At 42.4% G+C, this 18258-nt stretch overlaps 1 protein-coding gene across 2 annotated transcripts; it reads right to left on the bottom strand.

Moving 5' to 3' along the window:
• Positions 1-910: 910 nt before the first annotated feature.
• Positions 911-17975, bottom strand: LOC311242236 (uncharacterized protein). 2 transcript variants are annotated; one of them, XM_084331200.1, is made up of 6 exons: positions 17872-17975; positions 12419-12525; positions 11292-11408; positions 10735-10941; positions 7518-7625; positions 911-4309 (listed from the first exon to the last, which is right to left on the bottom strand). In XM_084331200.1, exons 2-6 carry the CDS (start codon positions 12501-12503, stop codon positions 2730-2732), a joined length of 2097 nt encoding a protein of 698 aa, XP_084187326.1. In that variant the 5' UTR covers positions 12504-12525; positions 17872-17975; the 3' UTR covers positions 911-2729. The 2 variants fall into 2 exon arrangements, with proteins under 2 accessions (XP_084187326.1, XP_084187327.1); XM_084331201.1 differs by having other exon boundaries at positions 12434-12525.
• Between the last annotated feature and the right edge of the window lie 283 nt (positions 17976-18258).

Genomic DNA, 18258 nt, shown 5'->3' with positions numbered 1-18258 from the left:
GGCGACCATGCAAGGTGCCAACCTGCTCATCAGGAGCAGTTAGGGGCTAAGTGTCTTGCTCAAGGACACTTCAACCTTCGGATTACCAGACGACCGCTCTACCTCCTGAGCCACTGTAATATTATATGTAACTATTTGTAATAATACACATTGTACATGAGACTTTTGGCGATACGATGCGTACAACGTGACCCAACTGGAAACCAGCACGATGACGTACAGCGTGACCAACTGGAAACCAGCGTGATGACGTACAGCGTGACCCAACTGGAAACCAGTGCGATGACGTACAGCGTGACCAACTGGAAACCAGCGTGATGACGTACAGCGTGACCCAACTGGAAACCAGTGCGATGACGTACAGACTGGAAACCAGCGTGATGACGTACAAACTGGAGACCAGGGCAGGGGGCAGCCGCACTGCTACACTAGGAACATCTTTTTAGGACGATATTTGTGACATTACTCTTAAAAAAGGACTAGTGTCCATATAAAAAAAAAAGAAGATAAATACTTTAATAGAAACAAATCTCCACACAAGAGCATTTCCCCCTCCAGTTTGTACATGATGTGTTTGTTAACTTCCTTCTCCCTTGTGTTTTGGCAGGTGACTCCATACGGAGGTCAGAAGGTTCCTGTGATCCCAGGATTTAAAACACTAGAACAATGTGTTCGCACTCGTCACATCCAGCCCGATCCCACATAAGATATGTAAATGAAGTATGTATCAACCACAGGAACAGGGTACATAATGCATGTTATGTTATAGCCATAAGTATTTACGTGTGTTTGTATACGTATCGTATTGGTGAAGGTCCCAGAAAAACAAACTTAACAGTGCTTGGGGTGAGGGGCAAGTGCACTCACCACTAGACCAAGCCACATGCCATCATATATTACTGATATATCATCATCATCATCATCATCAAACTTTATTTATTCTCAAATACAATTGAGGTCACCCTCATTTTCAATGTCGTCGAGACTTTATAGACATTTCAATGCACACATTTCTACAATATAACAATAATAACTATCTATATAGTACTCTTCACACATGGACCACAGTCCAGAGTGCCCCACAGCAATTAGTATAAAATGAACATAAAATCAGCACACAAATTGACAAAAGAAAATGTAAAAGCGGCATAAATTGCAGACATAATGGGTATAAAAAAACAATAAAAGTAGTGCAATGTAAACGTGCAGACTTAAGAATAGGCATAAAATAAGTACAATATATGAATGAATGAATGGTTTTATTTCTGTCTTTTCTTTTACAAAGCATAGTAGAACTTCCAAAAAAACGAAAAAAACAAAGTGACAGAAAAGGTGCAGGCTGAAGCCGAGGCTTATAATTGCCTACCCTTTTTACATTACACTATTTACACAAAACCAAAATACAAAAAAGAAACATAATTCAGTATATCATTTAGCAAAGGTTACAAACATAGTTTTATGTACAAAAAGTATACACATTTATGTTTATCTTTTTTTTAAATACTTTTTTTTTATACGTTTTCTTTTTCTTTCTTTTCCCCTTTGTCACTATTTGGACACAACTATGATATAGATGAAATATAACTAGGATAATAATGAGGTTTTATATTTATGTATATATAACTTAACATACATTATGTACCTTTTTTCTGTGGTTGATTAAGTACTTTATTTACGTCTTCTGATGAGACCGTGTCGTCACATCTGGTCCCAGGAGCTGCCACGCTCTCATCCCCTCAGAGGGACACAGATCCAGCTGTTGTTCGAAATAATTATAATAATAATAATAATAATGTTCATGTATTTTTTTTTTTAAAGAAACCTACACATCAAGAGCAGTTAGTTTCCTCTAGTACACTTACACTGTGTTACTACATAACATTGTCTATTGTCAACATTTGCCACATAGTTTACATAAAACTCAAAACGTTACGGAATGTACCTGGAAAATTGTGTCAACGTTGGCTGGAAATCACTACCATTAAGCCCACATGAAGCTAAAATTCTAGTTCGTAATGCACAACCTGTAAGGAACACGTATTGGCTCAACTACTCCCTCTCTGTTGCGATTGACAGCTCGGAGGGCAGAACCAACACCTGGAACAAGCTGCAGTATGTGATATCTTGATATTTGATATCAATGCACAAATTTGAATAGCTTGTATTAGAGTAATAGTCATTTTAGATCAAAACAAAGTGCGCAGTGACTTTCAAAAGGATGAACTACGCAACCTAGTAACTTTCAAGTCATGTTTTTCCAGTTTCAAGATGAAGGGCAGTGGAATACAGGCTGAGGTATATACTGTTTACATGTATGTACACTAAATCTGTTCTAATCTCTGCTAATGGGATGGATGTGAAGACAAGAAATCTGGAGTTAAGATTCAGTTAGTAAATTACAGGGACGTTTTGATTGTACCGAATGGTCAGTGTTCAAGGTCTCAGCCTCAGATATTGATGAACTTCAGATACCATAATGCAGCTATATTGCATTCTTGGAAGATGCTGTCATCTGCGTATACGAAGCATGTGTATACTAATAACAAGCCGTGGGGTGCTACATCTATGAAGGATGTGCTAGATTGAAAATGTAGGGCACTCGTCAAAGGTGATGAGACAAGTGACAAGAGGCCAGATCAGAGATGAAGAGGGTCGGGTTACAACATAAACACAATCTATAGGATACATGTTTCTCTCCTTCATCAATGTGCAACTAATAGGTTTGACCTTCAAAGAATCTTCTCTTCCAGGTGTATTTTCTTGTGTTTTCTCAAATAATTTGAGTTGCCGAAACTCTTATCACACAGGTCACAATGGTATGGCTTCTCTCCTGTGTGGACATGCCTATGTTCCTTAAGGTATGCATTCCTCCTAAACCTCTTCCCACATTGTTCACAGAAGTAGGGTTTCTCCCCTGTGTGAAGGCGCTGGTGATTTTTCAAGTGTTCTGGATCCCTGAAGCTCTTCCCACAGTCGTCACAGTGGTGGGGTCTTTCTCCCGTGTGAATATGCTGGTGACGTTTTAAGCCACTCAGACTTCTGAAGCTATTTCCACATTCCTCACAGTTAAAGGGTTTTTCTCCTGTGTGAATGTGCAGGTGATAATTCAAGGACCCTAGACGACTAAAACTCCTCCCACACTCTTCACAATGGTAGGGTCTCTCTCCTGTGTGAATTCTCTGGTGACATGTCAACTGACCCTGATCCCTGTAGCTTTTTCCACACTCATCACAGTTATAGGGTTTTTCTCCTGTGTGAATTCTCTTATGGCAATTCAAATGACTCTGCTTCCTGAAGCTATTTCCACACTCATCACAGGTGTAACATTTCTCTCCTGTGTGAATTCTCTGGTGACCTCTTAAATGATCAATAGTTCTGAAGCTCTTCCCACAGTGGTCACAGTGGTGGGGTCTTTCTCCTGTGTGAATATTCCGGTGGGATTTTAAACTATTCAGACTTCTGTAGCTATTTCCACACTCCTCACAGTTAAAGGGTTTTTCTTCTGTGTGAATTATCTGGTGACTCTTTAAATGCTGAGGATTTCTGAAGCTCTTACCACACTGGTCACAGTAGTAGGGTCTTTCTCCTGTGTGAATAATTTGGTGACGTTTTAAACCACTCAGACTTCTGAAGCTACGTTCACACTCCTTACAGTTGAAGGGTTTTTCTCCTGTGTGAATGCGCAGGTGATTATTCAAGGATCCTAGACGACTAAAGCTCCTTCCACACTCCTCACAGTGGTGTGGTCTCTCTCCTGTGTGAGTTCTCCGGTGACACGTCAACTGACTCTGATCCCGGTAGCTTTTTCCACACTCCTCACAGTTATAGGGTTTTTCTCCTGTGTGAATTCTCTGGTGACGATGTAAATGATTCTGCTTCCTGAAGCTTTTTCCACACTCATCACAGTTATAGGGTTTTTCTCCTGTGTGCATTTTCTGGTGGCGCTGCAAATGACTCTGCTTCCTGAAGTTTTTCCCACACTCGTCACAGTTATAGGGTCTTTCCCCTGTGTGGATCCTCTGGTGAATTTGCAGATTCTGCAGCAGACTAAAGCTCTTCTCACACTGGTCACAGGAGTAGGGTTTCTCTCCCGTGTGAATGCGCCGGTGCATTCGGAGAACACCCTTTTCCCTGAAGCTTTTTCCACATTGCTCACAGGAGTAGGGTCTCTCTCCCGTGTGAATGCTCTGGTGCCCTTTGAGAGCACTCTTTGAGCAGAAGCTCTTGCCACACTGCTCACAGTGGGCACCTTTCCCTTCGTCCGAGCCTCCTGGTGTCTTCCCAGGCGTGACGGGAAGCAGGACGCTGTCTGGAGGGAGAATAAGGAGCTTTAGTTACTATGCAAACTATTCCAAAAATATGGAACAAACTAAATAAAGTTAAGAAGGAGCTTTAGTTACTATGCAAACTATTCCAAAATTATGGAACAAACTAAATAAAGTTATTATTATTATTATTATGCAAGAGGTGCTCTCTTTTATATTTTAAGAACACGTCATCGCCCAGAGTTCTCCACAGTGCTTAGAGTTAGTCCAGAGTTCAATGCGTAATTGATCTTGTTTATACTGTAAGTCCAGACTAAACATTTTCTGGAGCGAGAGTGGTTACATCACAGCTATGATAAGGTTATTTTATGGTTTATCTTTTTTTATTAGAAGAATTTATGCAAATATAACATTCCAATTATACATTCAAATTATACATCTTCCATTTCATTCCCCATTCCTATCCCCTAACCCCATCCCACCCAAGGAGAGCGACAAAAAACATACATATAATACACATAAATTAAAAATAATTAAACATAAATACAGATGACAGAAAAAACTACGCAAAAAGAAATTAAGTAAAGTAAAAAAAAAGAACAAAAAAAGAAAATACAGTAATAATAATATATAATATAAGTAATACTCTCCATTCTGGTAGCATGTTTTCCAGATATTGAGGATGAGTGTATTCGGGCAAGAGCATTTTCCCATTCTTTCTCTGTAAATTGATGATTTAGATCGGACTCCCAGTTCTGTCTTATAGCCAATACCGAAGAAGGTAGGGATAAGGATATGATGTTATATAGTTTAGATATTGAGCCTTTGGTTGCAACCTTCACCTCCAAGATATCGTCAATCACAATTTTGGAGGCATATGGGGGAACTGAGCAAATGTATTCTTAACGAAATCACGTATCTGCAAATATCTGAAAATTAGTTTTTGGTAAGTTAAACTTTAGGGACAATTGTGTGAAGGACATAAATGAACTGTCTTGGTACAGATCGTAAAATGCTCAGAATGCCATTCTTAGACCAGTTGCTGAAGGCTTCATCCACCATAGAGGGAGGAAAAAGGAAGTTTTTGTGGACAAGTGAGGACGGTGACATGGCGTGGAGACCAAAGTGTTTTCTGAACTGGGTCCAGATCCAGAGGGAATGTTGTACTAAGGCGCTGTTGGTGTACTGGGCGGTTGTGACTGGGAGTGGAGAGCAAAGTAAGGACTGCAAGGATGTTCTAGCACAGGATGCCCTTTCCATGTCCACCCATGCCGGCACCCACTGACAAAGTCCGTAATGGGAATGACTCCAATAAAGAATGCTGTGAATATTTGCAGCCCAATAGTAGGCCAGGAAATTGGGTAGTGCAAAGCCTCCCTGCGATTTAGGCTTCTGGAAAGCCGTTTTATTTATTCGGACTGGGCGTTTATTCCAGATCAAATCTGATATTACCCTGTCAAAGGCTTTGACATTTTGGAATAAAGGTTGGAATACTTTGAAATAAATACAGAAATGTCGGTAATGTATTCATTTTCACGGTATTCACTCTGCCAATAAGTGATAAGGGAAGTGATGACCATCTGATAAATAATAATAATAGCTTCATTTTATATAGCGCCTTTCTTTTTTTGATCCACTTTTTCTCCTTATTTTTCTATTTTTCTCCCATCCCAATTTCGTAATTCCAATTCTTCCCTCCCGTCTTTTTTTTTTATCCACTTTCTCTCCCATTTTTCTATTTTCTCCCATCCCAATTTCGTATCGTCCAATTCAACCCTCCCCTGTCTCGAACGCTGTTTCTTGCCTCCCACAAGCCGGCTGCAATGTGGACGAAGCCATACATAGCACGAGTCCCCTCCGATACTCGAGGTAGCAGCTGTCACATCTTTTCACCTGCGCGGCGCGATCTTTCAGCGTCAGGGGTCTGCGCTTTGGAGGGGTGCCGCCCCCATCGCTTCTTGATTCTACTGCGCAGGCGCACCAACCGACCTGTAGGAGTCGCTGTCCACAATGTCGGATCCCCACCCCTCAGTTTCCCCTCCCCCTAATACTGCCAATTGTATTAGTACGGACGACCAGCCAAATTGAAAACAATGTGGAGAGCTGGGCTCGAACCCAGCGTCTCCAGCATTGTTGGTGAGTGCCTTGCCCACTGCACCACCTAGCCGCCCTTCCCTCCCCTGTCATGAACGTTGCTAGACTATGCCTCCCACTGGTCGGCTGTAGTGAGGATAGAAACCTTGCATCACGTGTCCCCTCCGGTACACGAGGAGGCAGCCTGTCGCAACTTTTCACCAGACAGTTCGAACTCTCAGTGGCGAGGAGTAACGCGTGGGAGGCTCACGCTGCCCCCGATACTTCCTGTTTCTGCTGTACAGGCGTCACCCAACCGACCTGTAGGAGTCGCTGTCCACAACGTCCAATCCCCACCCACCGGCTTTCCCACCCTCTAACACTGCCAATTGTGTTAGTATGACGGCCGGCCAAGCCGGTAGCAACGCCGAGAGCTGCGCTCGATACCAGTATCTCCTGCGTTAATGGCTAGCGCCTTGCCCACTGCGCCACCCAGCCGCCCATATAGCGTCTTTCAAAAGACCCAAGGTCGCTTTACATAGGGGGGGGAAATAACAAAGTAACAAACATAGTGGACAGACACAACATATACATATAAAGTGAGAAATTAGGGGTTAAAGGCCAAGTTTTAACCCTGTCTTGTGCCGCGGTGTAGGGGAAAATATTCCGAAGTCACATCGTTTGTTCGCACTGATGCCACTGGAGAGGAGTATAGAAGTTTGACCCAGGACACAAATTTCTCGCCAAAACCACATTTCGGCAAAGTATAGAATAAGTAGTCCCATTCAACCCGGTCAAAGGCCTTCTCCGAGTCAATGATAAGGTTATTTTAATGTTCCTCCCCACAGCACCCCAACTTAAGAAAAGAAAAGGAAAGAAATGTATGTTTTGCAACATGTCAGAGTTTAACCTCTTAAGCCCGAGCGGTCCGGTACCAGTACGAGAATGATATCACGCCATAAATCCATCTATACAGAATGTAATGTTGCATTTCTTTTTCAAATGTAGCCAATAGTAAAGACCCTAACCCTGTCAAAGTGTATACTTTCAGCACTACCTTTGTTTACCAATGATTTTAAGTGTTATTAGTGAAATAAGGAAAAGTAACAGGTAAAGTAACAGATAAAGTAACAGTAAAAGTAACAGGAAAAGTAACGGGTAAAGTAACAGGAAACATACTGATGTCCTGGTGGTCTGGTAGCGTCCCGGACTCATCCTTCAGCCCAGGATCCAGGGGCTCGAGCTCAACCTCTTCTACTGTAATGATCAGCAGGTCGCTGGGTGGATCTGGATGATAGAGGGAGACACAAACTAAGTATTTAATGATCAGCACTGGGTGGGTCTGGAGAGAGGGAGACACACACTAAGTATTGCAGCCACCCGTAGGTGCTCTTTGAGAGCGGTTTTGAAGGTGGGTAGGGATTCACATTCTTTTACGGCTGTGGGTAGGGCGTTCCACATTGATGTGGCATAATTGTGAAACATGTTTAGTAGCTTGTTTGAGCCGAATCTGGGTTGAACATGATTTGTGGAACTCCCTCTGGTGTTGTGGTTGTGGAATTCACTGACCTTTGGGAAGTATTTCGACATGTACATGGGTATCTTAGTTGTGTAGTGTATCTTGTAGACCAGGCCCATTGCAAGTTGCTGTACTCTGTCGTCTACTCTAAGCCATCCTAGTTTGTCAAAATGGGCAGGGGTGAGGTGGGTTTTATGAGTAAGGTCAAGCAGTAGTCTGATCAGTTTGTTTTGTGATGTTTGTAATTTTGTTTTTAGGGCCTTTGAGGTGCTTTGGTACCATGAGGTGCAAGCATAGTCGTAGTACCCTTGAATGAGTGCTCCTGTTAGAGTCTTCAAGGTATTCTTGTTTACCAGAGAGGAGATCCGGTACAAGAATCTTGTTCGTTGGTTGACTTTTTTGATTGGTTGCCATTTTGTCACAGGAAAGATTTGCCTCTAGGATGGAACCCAGGTAGGTAATTTCATCTTTCCTTGTGACAATATTGTCACCCACTGTAACAGAGAAGTTGACCTTGCTGAGTTTGTTTGTAGAGTTCAGAGCTGAGGGCTTTTTCAACCTGCAACTTGTTCTTGTCAGAGACCAGCAGGGCTGAGTCGTCCGCGAACAGGAACAAGTTGCAGTCACAAGCTGACGACATGTCATTTGCATAAATTAGGAACAGTAGCGGTCCTAGTATGCTTCCTTGTGGAACACCACAGCTCACTGTGAGGGGGGGGGGGGGATAGGGTACCGTTTACCTCCACCATCTGTTCTCTCCCCTCCAGGTAGGATTGCATCCAGCTCACTGATAAACTATCAAAACCAATTGCTTTTAGCTTGTCAATCAGAATGGAGTGGTTGACAGTGTCAAAAGCCTTTTGGAGGTCCAGCCCGCATCCACCTCTTGTTTGATGTGGTCGTTCAAATAGAGAAGGCATGCATCAGTGGAGTGGGATGTTCTGAAGCCAGATTGGAATTCGTAGATTAGCTTTTTCCCCAAGGTACTTTTCGACCTGTTAAATTCCCATGACTTTCGAGATGGAGGTAAGAATATAAACAGGGCGGTAGTTGCCTGGGTCTAATTTGCTGCCTTTTTTGTGCACAGGGGTTACTCTCGCAATTTTGAAGTATTTGGGGATGTATCCCTGTTTTATGGAGAGGTTTATGTGTGTGATGACTGGGGTGATGGTGGCTGCTGAGTCTGGAGGGGATATTGTCATGGCCAGTGGCCTTGTTAGGTTGGAGGGCACTCAGTTTTTTGAGCACCTCATCTGTTGTTACCATTTCTAGTTTGAAGTCGTCTTTGCGGACCCCTAGGTTTTTGTAGAAGGCTAAGATGTGTTCTACCCATTATATGAAATGAAAAAAATTATAAAAATAAAGATAAAAATCTAACCCTAACTAACCTTACTGTCATGCACTTGTCCTAATATACTAACCTACACTGTAGCATGCAACACTTTGATGAACATTGTTACTCAGCTGATAGAGTTGTACCCTTCCTGATGACTTGTCGTACAGAACTTGTAAGTCGCTTTGGATAAAAGCGTCAGCTAAATGACTAAATGTAAATGTACCCCAAAATACCCAGAGTGGGAGGGTAGTTTATTAACCAGTGTTGTGGCTATGTTTGTAAAGAAATGTTTAAGTAATTTGTACTGCAGCCTAGTTGGTTGTTGAGTCATTTCCAAAGTTCAGGGGTTTGTTTTTGTTTTCCTCAGCTTTGCCATTGATGAATTCTTTTTTGGCAGATTTGATCATGGTGTTTACATAGGCTTCTTTGTTGTTTGAGTTCAACACGTGGGCTTGGAGATCACTGTTGGAGCTTTTGGCAAGCTTTGACTGACTTTTATGAAGTTCAGAGCATTTTTTGTCTCTGGTTTTCATAGCGGTCAGTATTTCAGTGTGCATCCATGGCTCAGCGTGATTTTTAACCCTGGTGGTTCTTAGAGGGGCCATGTTGTTTAGTATTGATGAGAATTTGGTTTTGAATCCAAGCCATGTTTCTTCAACTAGTGTACCACTGAGCTCATCTGACCAGTCCATGCTCTCCAGTTCTTGGTTAAAAGCCTCGTTAGAGTAGGTTTTGAGGTCTCTAGATGTGACTGTTTTGTGACAGCCAGCCTTTTGTTTTAGCTTTTTGTGGGTACAGAATATCATATAATGATCGCTTAACGCGCATGCTATAACCCCTTTATTGGAGATCCTGGACTTGTCAAAGGTCAGAATGAGATCAATGGTAGTTTGTGTTGAATCACACACTCTTGTGGGTTGGGTGATTAGCTGGCTGACACTGTGCAGATCACAAAACCTACTGAGGGACTTGGAAACGGGTGCTTCTTTACATTGCATATCTGTGTTCCAGTCCCCAATAAGAATTTTTCCTACATCTTCAACCCCAGCTAAACACCCATCAAGTGTATCATAAAAGCCACTCTGTTCTGGCGCTCTGTAGATGGTGCCGACTAGTATAGTCTTAGCCCTTTCGAACATAATTTCAACCCATACCTAGATCTATCTGCAGCCTTCGACACAGTCAACCATCAGAATCAGATCCTTCTTGCGTCGCTCGCAGGAATGGGAGTGACTGGCTCTACGCTGACATGGCTGACATCATACCTCAATGACCGCTCCTACCAAGTGTCATGGAGAGGGACCCTGTCGGCCCCCTGCCCCCGTGCGGACGGGTGTCCCCCAGGGCTCGGTCCTAGGACCCCTTCTCTTCTCCCTCTACACTAAATCTCTGGGTAACATTATCACGTCTCATGCCTTCTCGGATCAAATGAAAGAATGAGAGGAGAGAAAGCTATGGAGACAAAGACGGAGACATACAAACATGCTGGAGCAGAGGAAGGAGAAGACAACATCGAGATACAAGAAAGAAACGCAACATACCGATATCCTGGAGGTCTGTGGACTCCTCCTTCATCTGGAGGGAAGTATCCTTGGGTGGCTCGAGAGGCTCCTTAGTCTCTTCTTCCTTGATTATCAGCAGGAGGTCTGTGGGCTCTTCCTTCATCTGGAGGGAAGTATCCTCGGGTGGCTCGAGAGGGTACTGAGTCTCTTCTTCCTTAATGATCAGCAGGAGGTCTGTGTGTGGATCTGGGGCAGAGGGAGGGAGACACAACCCAAGAGTCTTTATGTACTTCTGGGTCTGGAGTCTAAAGACAAGAAAAAGGGGCGACAGTGGCTCAGGAGGTAGAGTGGTCGTCTGGTGATCGGAAGGTTCCCGGTTCGATTCCCGCTCATCCCAGGCAGCATGCTGAAGTGTCCTTGAGCAAGACACTTAACCCCCAATTCCTCCCAATGAGCAGGTTGGCACCATGCGGGGTCGCCTCCTCTGTCGGTGTGTGAATGTGTGAGTGAATGGGTGAATGTGAGGAACAAAATTGTAAAGCGCTTTGGATAAATAAATAAATGCACCATTTAAGAAAAATAAAATAAAAACATACTGATATCCTGGTGGTCTGCGGGCTCCTCCTTCATCTCCAGGGAGGCCTCCATGGGCGGCTCTAGAGGGCTGTAATCCTCCTCCTCTTTAATGATCAATAGGAGGTCTCTGGGTGGATCTGGGGCAGAATGAGAATGAACGAATGAATTACTTTATTTGACAATATAAAAATAACATGTGACAGAAAGCACAGTCAAGAGATACTGCCAAGGATGAACACAAAAAAGCTCAGAGCTTATTTCCATTGTGGTCCTTGTAGGGGGGTAGGGGAATGAGATGCTTAGACATGCATCATACAGACATGACATCACAACACATCACATATACCATTTACCATTTATATATATAACAGACTCATAAACATGCAAGGGTGTCTAGGTTAATTATAGTCCCTTTTGAGCCATGTCTTCAGGCTGGACTTGAATCTAACAGCATTGACTATGATTTTCAGGTCACTGGGAAGACTGTTCCAAAAGACAGCTGCTAAATACAAAAATGACTCCTTCCCCATACAACTCCTGAATCTGACTGGCACAAAGTCAGTTGAGCTACGCCTAGTTGGGTATGCATGGGTGTCCCTGATTCGGTTGAAGTAGTTGTACCCCGTGCACGATTTTGTGAACTAGGCACATCCCTATCTGGTTGACTCTGTCTTCCACCTTTAGCCATCTCATGTTCTCAAAGTGTGATGGGTCAAGGTGGGTTCGGGTAGGTAGCCTTAGTATTACCCTGATTAGCTTGTTTTGTGATGTCTGTAGTTTTATTTTCTGACTTTTGGGGCCGCTGTTGTACCAGGAGCCACACGCATAGTCATAGTGACACTGTATGAGTGCTCCAGCAAGAATTTTCATCACTGACTGATCTAAAAAATGTGAGATTCTGGCTTGGTATCTAGTCCTGTTATTGATCTTTGTAAGTGCTTGTTGAGCCATGCTTTCCCCTGATAAGCTGTTTTCCAGGACGCAACCAAGATATTTCACAGATGTTTTGTCGGTGAGAACAGTATCTCCTATTCTAATGTTAAAACCTGGCGATTTTCTGAGCCTGACCTTTGACACAACTCAACATATACGTCTTGATTTACTTCTGGTATTGGAGTCTAAAGTCTCTTCAGTAGGTCTGACTTACAGAGGTCTGACTTACAGAGGTCCTGCTGGTCTCTTGGTTCCTCCTTCATTCCAGTAGGTATGATCTTGGACTCTAACGAGGTCATCTTCTACCGGAACTGAGTTTTGCTAAAAGGATAAATGCAGATGGACATTTTCATTACAAGATAGGGATGGGTATCGGGGAGGGATGGGGGGATCAATAAAACAATACAGTATATCGTGATATTTTGCATGCCGATATCATATTGATACACCTATGCCAAGTATAGAAATCTTTGCTTGACAATCCCATTTTGCTTGAATAACGATTATTGGAATGAAGTGAACAGACTGATGGTTTGGTTTATAACGTCACTGTGTGTTGGGGTCTTTCATGTCATCACATGAAAGTATAGGAATAATACTAGTTTCTCAGTTTCTCTTTACTAGCAACTAAGCATATGTTAGCTTAGCTAGCCACAAGCCTCACACAGCTAACACATGTACACACGGCCCGTTTAGTGGATGGGAGCTGTTGGCTGGTAAAGACAATCTTCTTTTTCTCAACATTACTTTAATGACTGTTGTTCATCACTGCATACAACTTGGTTTAATCCATTATTTATTAATGGAGGAACCATTGCTGCTACATCACTTTATTCTCTCAGAGATCAGTGGGGATTGTTTTCATGCACCATAGTGAGCCTATAATGATGACCATACGAAAACGCTTGGACATTTCAGGTGCCTCTCCCTTTAATACGCACGGTATGTGGCTATGGGAGATGTGTTGCGGTCTCGTCTGGAAATCAATTAAGTTCAGCGTGCTCCACCTTAGTTTTGATTTCTTACCTATACCTGTGCCAATTAAGATCCTGTAGAAAATGTAACCAGAGTGATGAGAGATTTCCAATACTGTCACGATGCTCATCTGTTGTAATTGAGGAAGCATTAAGTTAGCTATTGTGATCCTTACTATGTTTGAGTTAAAGTCGTACCGTTTATTTAACTGTGAAGAATTACACTAATAGTGTCTCTATGACTCTAATGTATTCTGTAGTACCTCGTTTAACCAGAGGGTGTCACCATTTTACCTTGTGTACCTGGTACATAATGGGAAGTTTGTTTATTTCTTTGAAGAGTAATATCCTTATTTATATGTAACTCTATGCTACCGTTTCTGTTGAAATGGGCATGGTAATGTTGTGGATATTTATGTTTTGATATGTCTAGTTGATTTGATGTGTTACTATATAGAGGCCTATAGACATTCTTTATTAATGTTTCACATAAGTTTACTTATGTTGCTGCCAATACACCAGTGCCTAATAATAATGATTGTTATTCCAGACTAATGACAATTACTGCATATTCCAACAATGTGCAAGAAATCCTGCTAGACAAAGAATACAGTTCAGGAAGAAATTACGTTTCCTCATTTTAATTCCTGTGTCCTGGCCGATGCGTCATTCTGTTTACTGGCAAAACAAACTAGACCCACTAGCCCTACCTATTAATTACCTCACAAATAATGACGGTATACCATTTTGGTGAAGTCAAAGGGCAGACGAGGTTTAAGATAAAATAAGATAAGATAATCCTATGTAAAGCGACCTTGGGTCCCTTGAAAGGCGCTATATAAAATTAAGTTATTATTATTATTTATTGATCCCCTTGGGGAAATTCGGGTGTCAAAGCAGCATGGGAGGGGGGGGGGGGTACAGGGGGTGGATGTTTAACAAGACGAAAGTCTTTCTCTGGTCTGCATCCCCTTAACAATTGTGTGTATTGAGTTGTACTCTATTGTACCCATTCTGCAATCTGTTAAATAAAGTTTTCAATCAATCAATCGCGTGTGTGTGTGTGTACGTCTGGTTCTAGCTGTGCATAGAACTTGTGGAACTGGTATGGCAAGGTATGGCACCTTGGCAAAAAAAAAGAAAAAAAATACAATTTTTTATGTTGATTTAGAATTCGAATGTCAACATTATGAACGAAGCTTCGAACTATTCGGTACAGCCCTAGCATGTTTTGATATTGTCAATTATCTCACTTTTACTAGGTGACTTTTACTGTGACTAACTGAAATATGCCCAAAAAAAAGGAAAATGGACATAGGGACGTTTTTTAATCAAAGGACAGCAGAGACAAGTGATACAGGGACACAGGTAAGGTCTTACAATGGCTTAGTGATTATAACAGTGCAGTTCAGCATTCAGCAACCCATACTTTTTGTGAATGTGTTTTCACACACCTCAAAACCGTACCTAAGGAAAATTGGCTCAATTGCAAGAAAAGTAATAGGGCCTAACAAAATAAATAGTTGGTTTCAGGTTGCCGACCGACCCTGCCGATTTAGGTGCGACCCTATATATTTTATGAGTTTTTAAAAAAAATTATAAAAAAAGAAAAAAAACGTTTTTTTTTTTTTTAAGAATAAAGTTTCATAGAAATCTTAGTCAAACATTTAGTATTATGGATATTAAACATGCTGGCAGAGTACATGCATCCATGTTGTTGTGAACATTTTAATTAAATAAATAAATTCCCTATCCATAGTCGCCGTGGGAAAGAATAAAATAAAAAAATTAAATAAAATAAATTACCTACCTACCCATGGCCAAACTGACAACCAACCTGAAACCAACTATTAATTTTGTTAGGCCTAGACAGGGCACGCAGAGCGCTTCTCCAGAGAAGCAAAAGTGAAGGTGGTCTTGCACTGCCCAACCTTTTACACTAATACTGGGCAGCAAACCTTCAGAGAATTCAAAAATGGTACAATTTCCCTAATCTCAACTGGTGCATAATGGAGAGCCACTCTGCGTGTCCGTCATCTCTAATGGCGCTTGTCTGTGCCCCCCTGACCTCTCGTTGTCCTGATCACATAAAAAACCCGGTAGTACTTTCCACACTGAAAATCTGGAACCAGTTTAGGAAACACTTTAGGCTTAAGACAGCTTCTCCGCACAGCCCGATCTGCAACAACCACCTTTTTAAACCTTCCAGCTCAGATACAGCTTTTAACCTATGGAGAGAGAGAGGCTTGACCCGTTTTTTAGACCTATATCTAGAGGGCTCATTTGCCTCTTTCGAAGATCTCCAAGCTAAGTTTAACTTACCCCATTCTCACCTATTCCGCTATCTTCAGGCCTGTGACTACGCTCGTACCCACCTTGTACCTTTTCCTCAGTCCCCAACAGGCTCAGTGGTGAACAAAATACTCTCTCTTCCCAAGGCACAAGGCGGGATCTCTACCCTATGATCTCATATCTTCACTGGAAGTGTTCTCACTTGCAGGGGTTAGAGGTAAATGGGAAGCGGAGCTTGAGCTCAACCTGGCTGATGGACAGTGGGACGAGGCAGTCTTTAGGGTCAATAACACATCATCGTGTGCTCGTCTAAGTTTAATTCAGTTTAAGATCTTGCACAGGGTCCACTTTACAAAAGCTAGACTTAACAACCTTTTTCCAGACACACCCGATATCTGTGACAGGTGTGGCCTGTCACCAGCCAATCACACCCATATGTTTTTCTCCTGCCCCAAGCTGGCTGAGTTCTGGTCTTGTTTTTTCGATACGCTAGGCAAAGCCCTAAACAGCGTCTATACAAATAGTAGCTCTAGTTCTGCAGACCCCTCTCTGATTGGTTGAGCTCCATTTCTGCAGCCCCCTCTCTGATTGGTTGAGCTCCATTTCTGCAGCCCCCTCTCTGATTGGTTGAGCGAAGCCCCTCGCGCGTAAGGTTATCGCGGTGCTTTGAGGTGCTTATCGCGGAATCCGCCATGATTTTCATTCAGCGCTTCAGCTCACCTGGCAGAGCAGCGGTCCTGCGGTCCTTGCGGTCCGTTGTTGACGAGTTCGAATCCCATCCCATTAACGTGATTTTTTTTTTAACGTGTATTCTTTCGCCGGTTAAGGTTAGGCATGGTTAAGGTTAAGGTTAAGGTTAGGCATTGTTTCGGAGTTGGTTAAGGTTAGAACGGTTAAGTTTAGGCGCTGTTAAGGAGCTGGTTAAGGTTAGAGTTTGTCAAAGAGAATGGCAATATTCTTTCTATGGTTAAGGTTAGGCATGGTTAAGGTTAAGGTTAGGCATTGTTTCGGAGTTGGTTAAGGTTAGAACGGTTAAGTTTAGGCGCTGTTAAGGAGCTGGTTAAGGTTAGAGTTTGTCAAAGAGAATGGCAATAGACAGCCTATTTCCGCGCGACAGCTCCCAGCAGAGGGGCTGCAGAAATGGAGCTCAACCAATCAGAGAGGGGTCTGCAGAACTAGAGCTACTATTTGTATAGACGCCCCTAAACATCAACCTAGAGCCATACCCCGCCCCCTTGGTAGCCATCTTTGGGGTGCCCCTTACATCTGCTGGTTTCTCCAGGAAGGAACTAGATGTCATAGCTTTCGCTTCACTCATAGCCCGTAGACGTATCCTCCTGCAGTGGAAAAGCCCAAGCTCACCGTCCACCTCCTCCTGGCTCAAGGACTTGATGTCATATCTTTCATCGGAAAAGGTAAAGTACTCTCTAAGAGGCTCAATTGCCAATTTTTATGACAGATGGCAACCTCTAATCACATTCACAAACACTCTCGCATCCCTGGACCCTGACTGATCCTAAAGAAATAGAAATACTGATTCTAAAGAAATACTTCTTCTCTGAGGCGAGCACCTTAGATACCCTGTTGTAAACTCCGCCCACTGTATATTCTATCCTTGTTATTTATTATTATCATCACCATTATTATTTTTATTTTTAATTTAACTTATTATCATTATTATTTTTATTTTATTTAAATTTTATTTTGCTTTCTTTTTGCCAGTTTTCGACTTTGTTTAGTTCTTGTCCTTATTGTTTTTTGTCGTCCCTGTTTAATTTCAGTCCTGTCCGTGTCTCGTCATGTCCCATAAAAGCAAAAAAAGAAACATGGTGATATGTTATACATTGATAACTAACTTTTGCTTCTCTGTACCACCTATGTTTCACCAATAAAATATTAAAAAAAAAAAAAAAGTAATAAGACAGTTATGATATTACATTCTGCATAATTCGTATGCAAAATATTGTGGTTCCCTGCTTTAGTCTGTTGACACGTTTCTATACTAAAAATGCTTGTGTAGTCCTGTGTCATACCTAAAAAAATGTCATATAACTGAATTGTATAGAAACAACTCACCAAAAGTGACTATTGCACAACTGATTTGACAAAAAAAAACACCCTTCACCACCCCCCCCCCCCCCCCCACCCCCACCCGTTTCACTTTTACTGAAACGACGCCACTGCGTGGAAGTCTAATATAAAGAGACAGAACTATAAAGCGATGGCAGCTCTGGACCGGGCCTTGTTGTCCCGACGTGCCAGGTGAACGGAAGGCACCGGGATCATTAAGATGAGATGTGTCTCTACGGCGCTGTTGTCGTGACGGTATAATAATAAACAACCCTTTAACGTCTAAACTCTAAAGCTATAATTGATCTAGAAACAGAAATATATAACTTACTCGGGTCCGGTGCGAATATTTAGGTCGATTATCACAATTTTGAGCCCACAAAAAACAACCACAATCCCACGATAGTCCAGTCTTCAGAATTATAGGAATTGTCGGTCTGAGTTAGAGATTTATTATTATATGGTTGAGTAAGAACCTAAGATTCCTAAGATATAAAAACGGAATTGTGAATAATGGCGTTGTGTTGTCTCTCATCACTCAGTCAGGACACAGAGAGCGGACGACGGACGTGACGTAGGGTCAGGACACAGAGAGCGGACGTTGTAATGATAGGTGCTATCATAGCTGCTACCACTAAGTGGCAGTATAACATCATGCAACGAGTCGTTCGAGTTCGATGAGGAAGTAGAGAGGAACGCCCTGGATGGGACGGAGTTT

This window comes from Notolepis coatsorum (genome assembly GCF_963971535.1).
Source record: "Notolepis coatsorum genome assembly, chromosome: 15".
Taxonomy (NCBI): domain Eukaryota; kingdom Metazoa; phylum Chordata; class Actinopteri; order Aulopiformes; family Paralepididae; genus Notolepis; species Notolepis coatsorum.
This window is presented reverse-complemented; position numbering and strand designations above follow the sequence as displayed.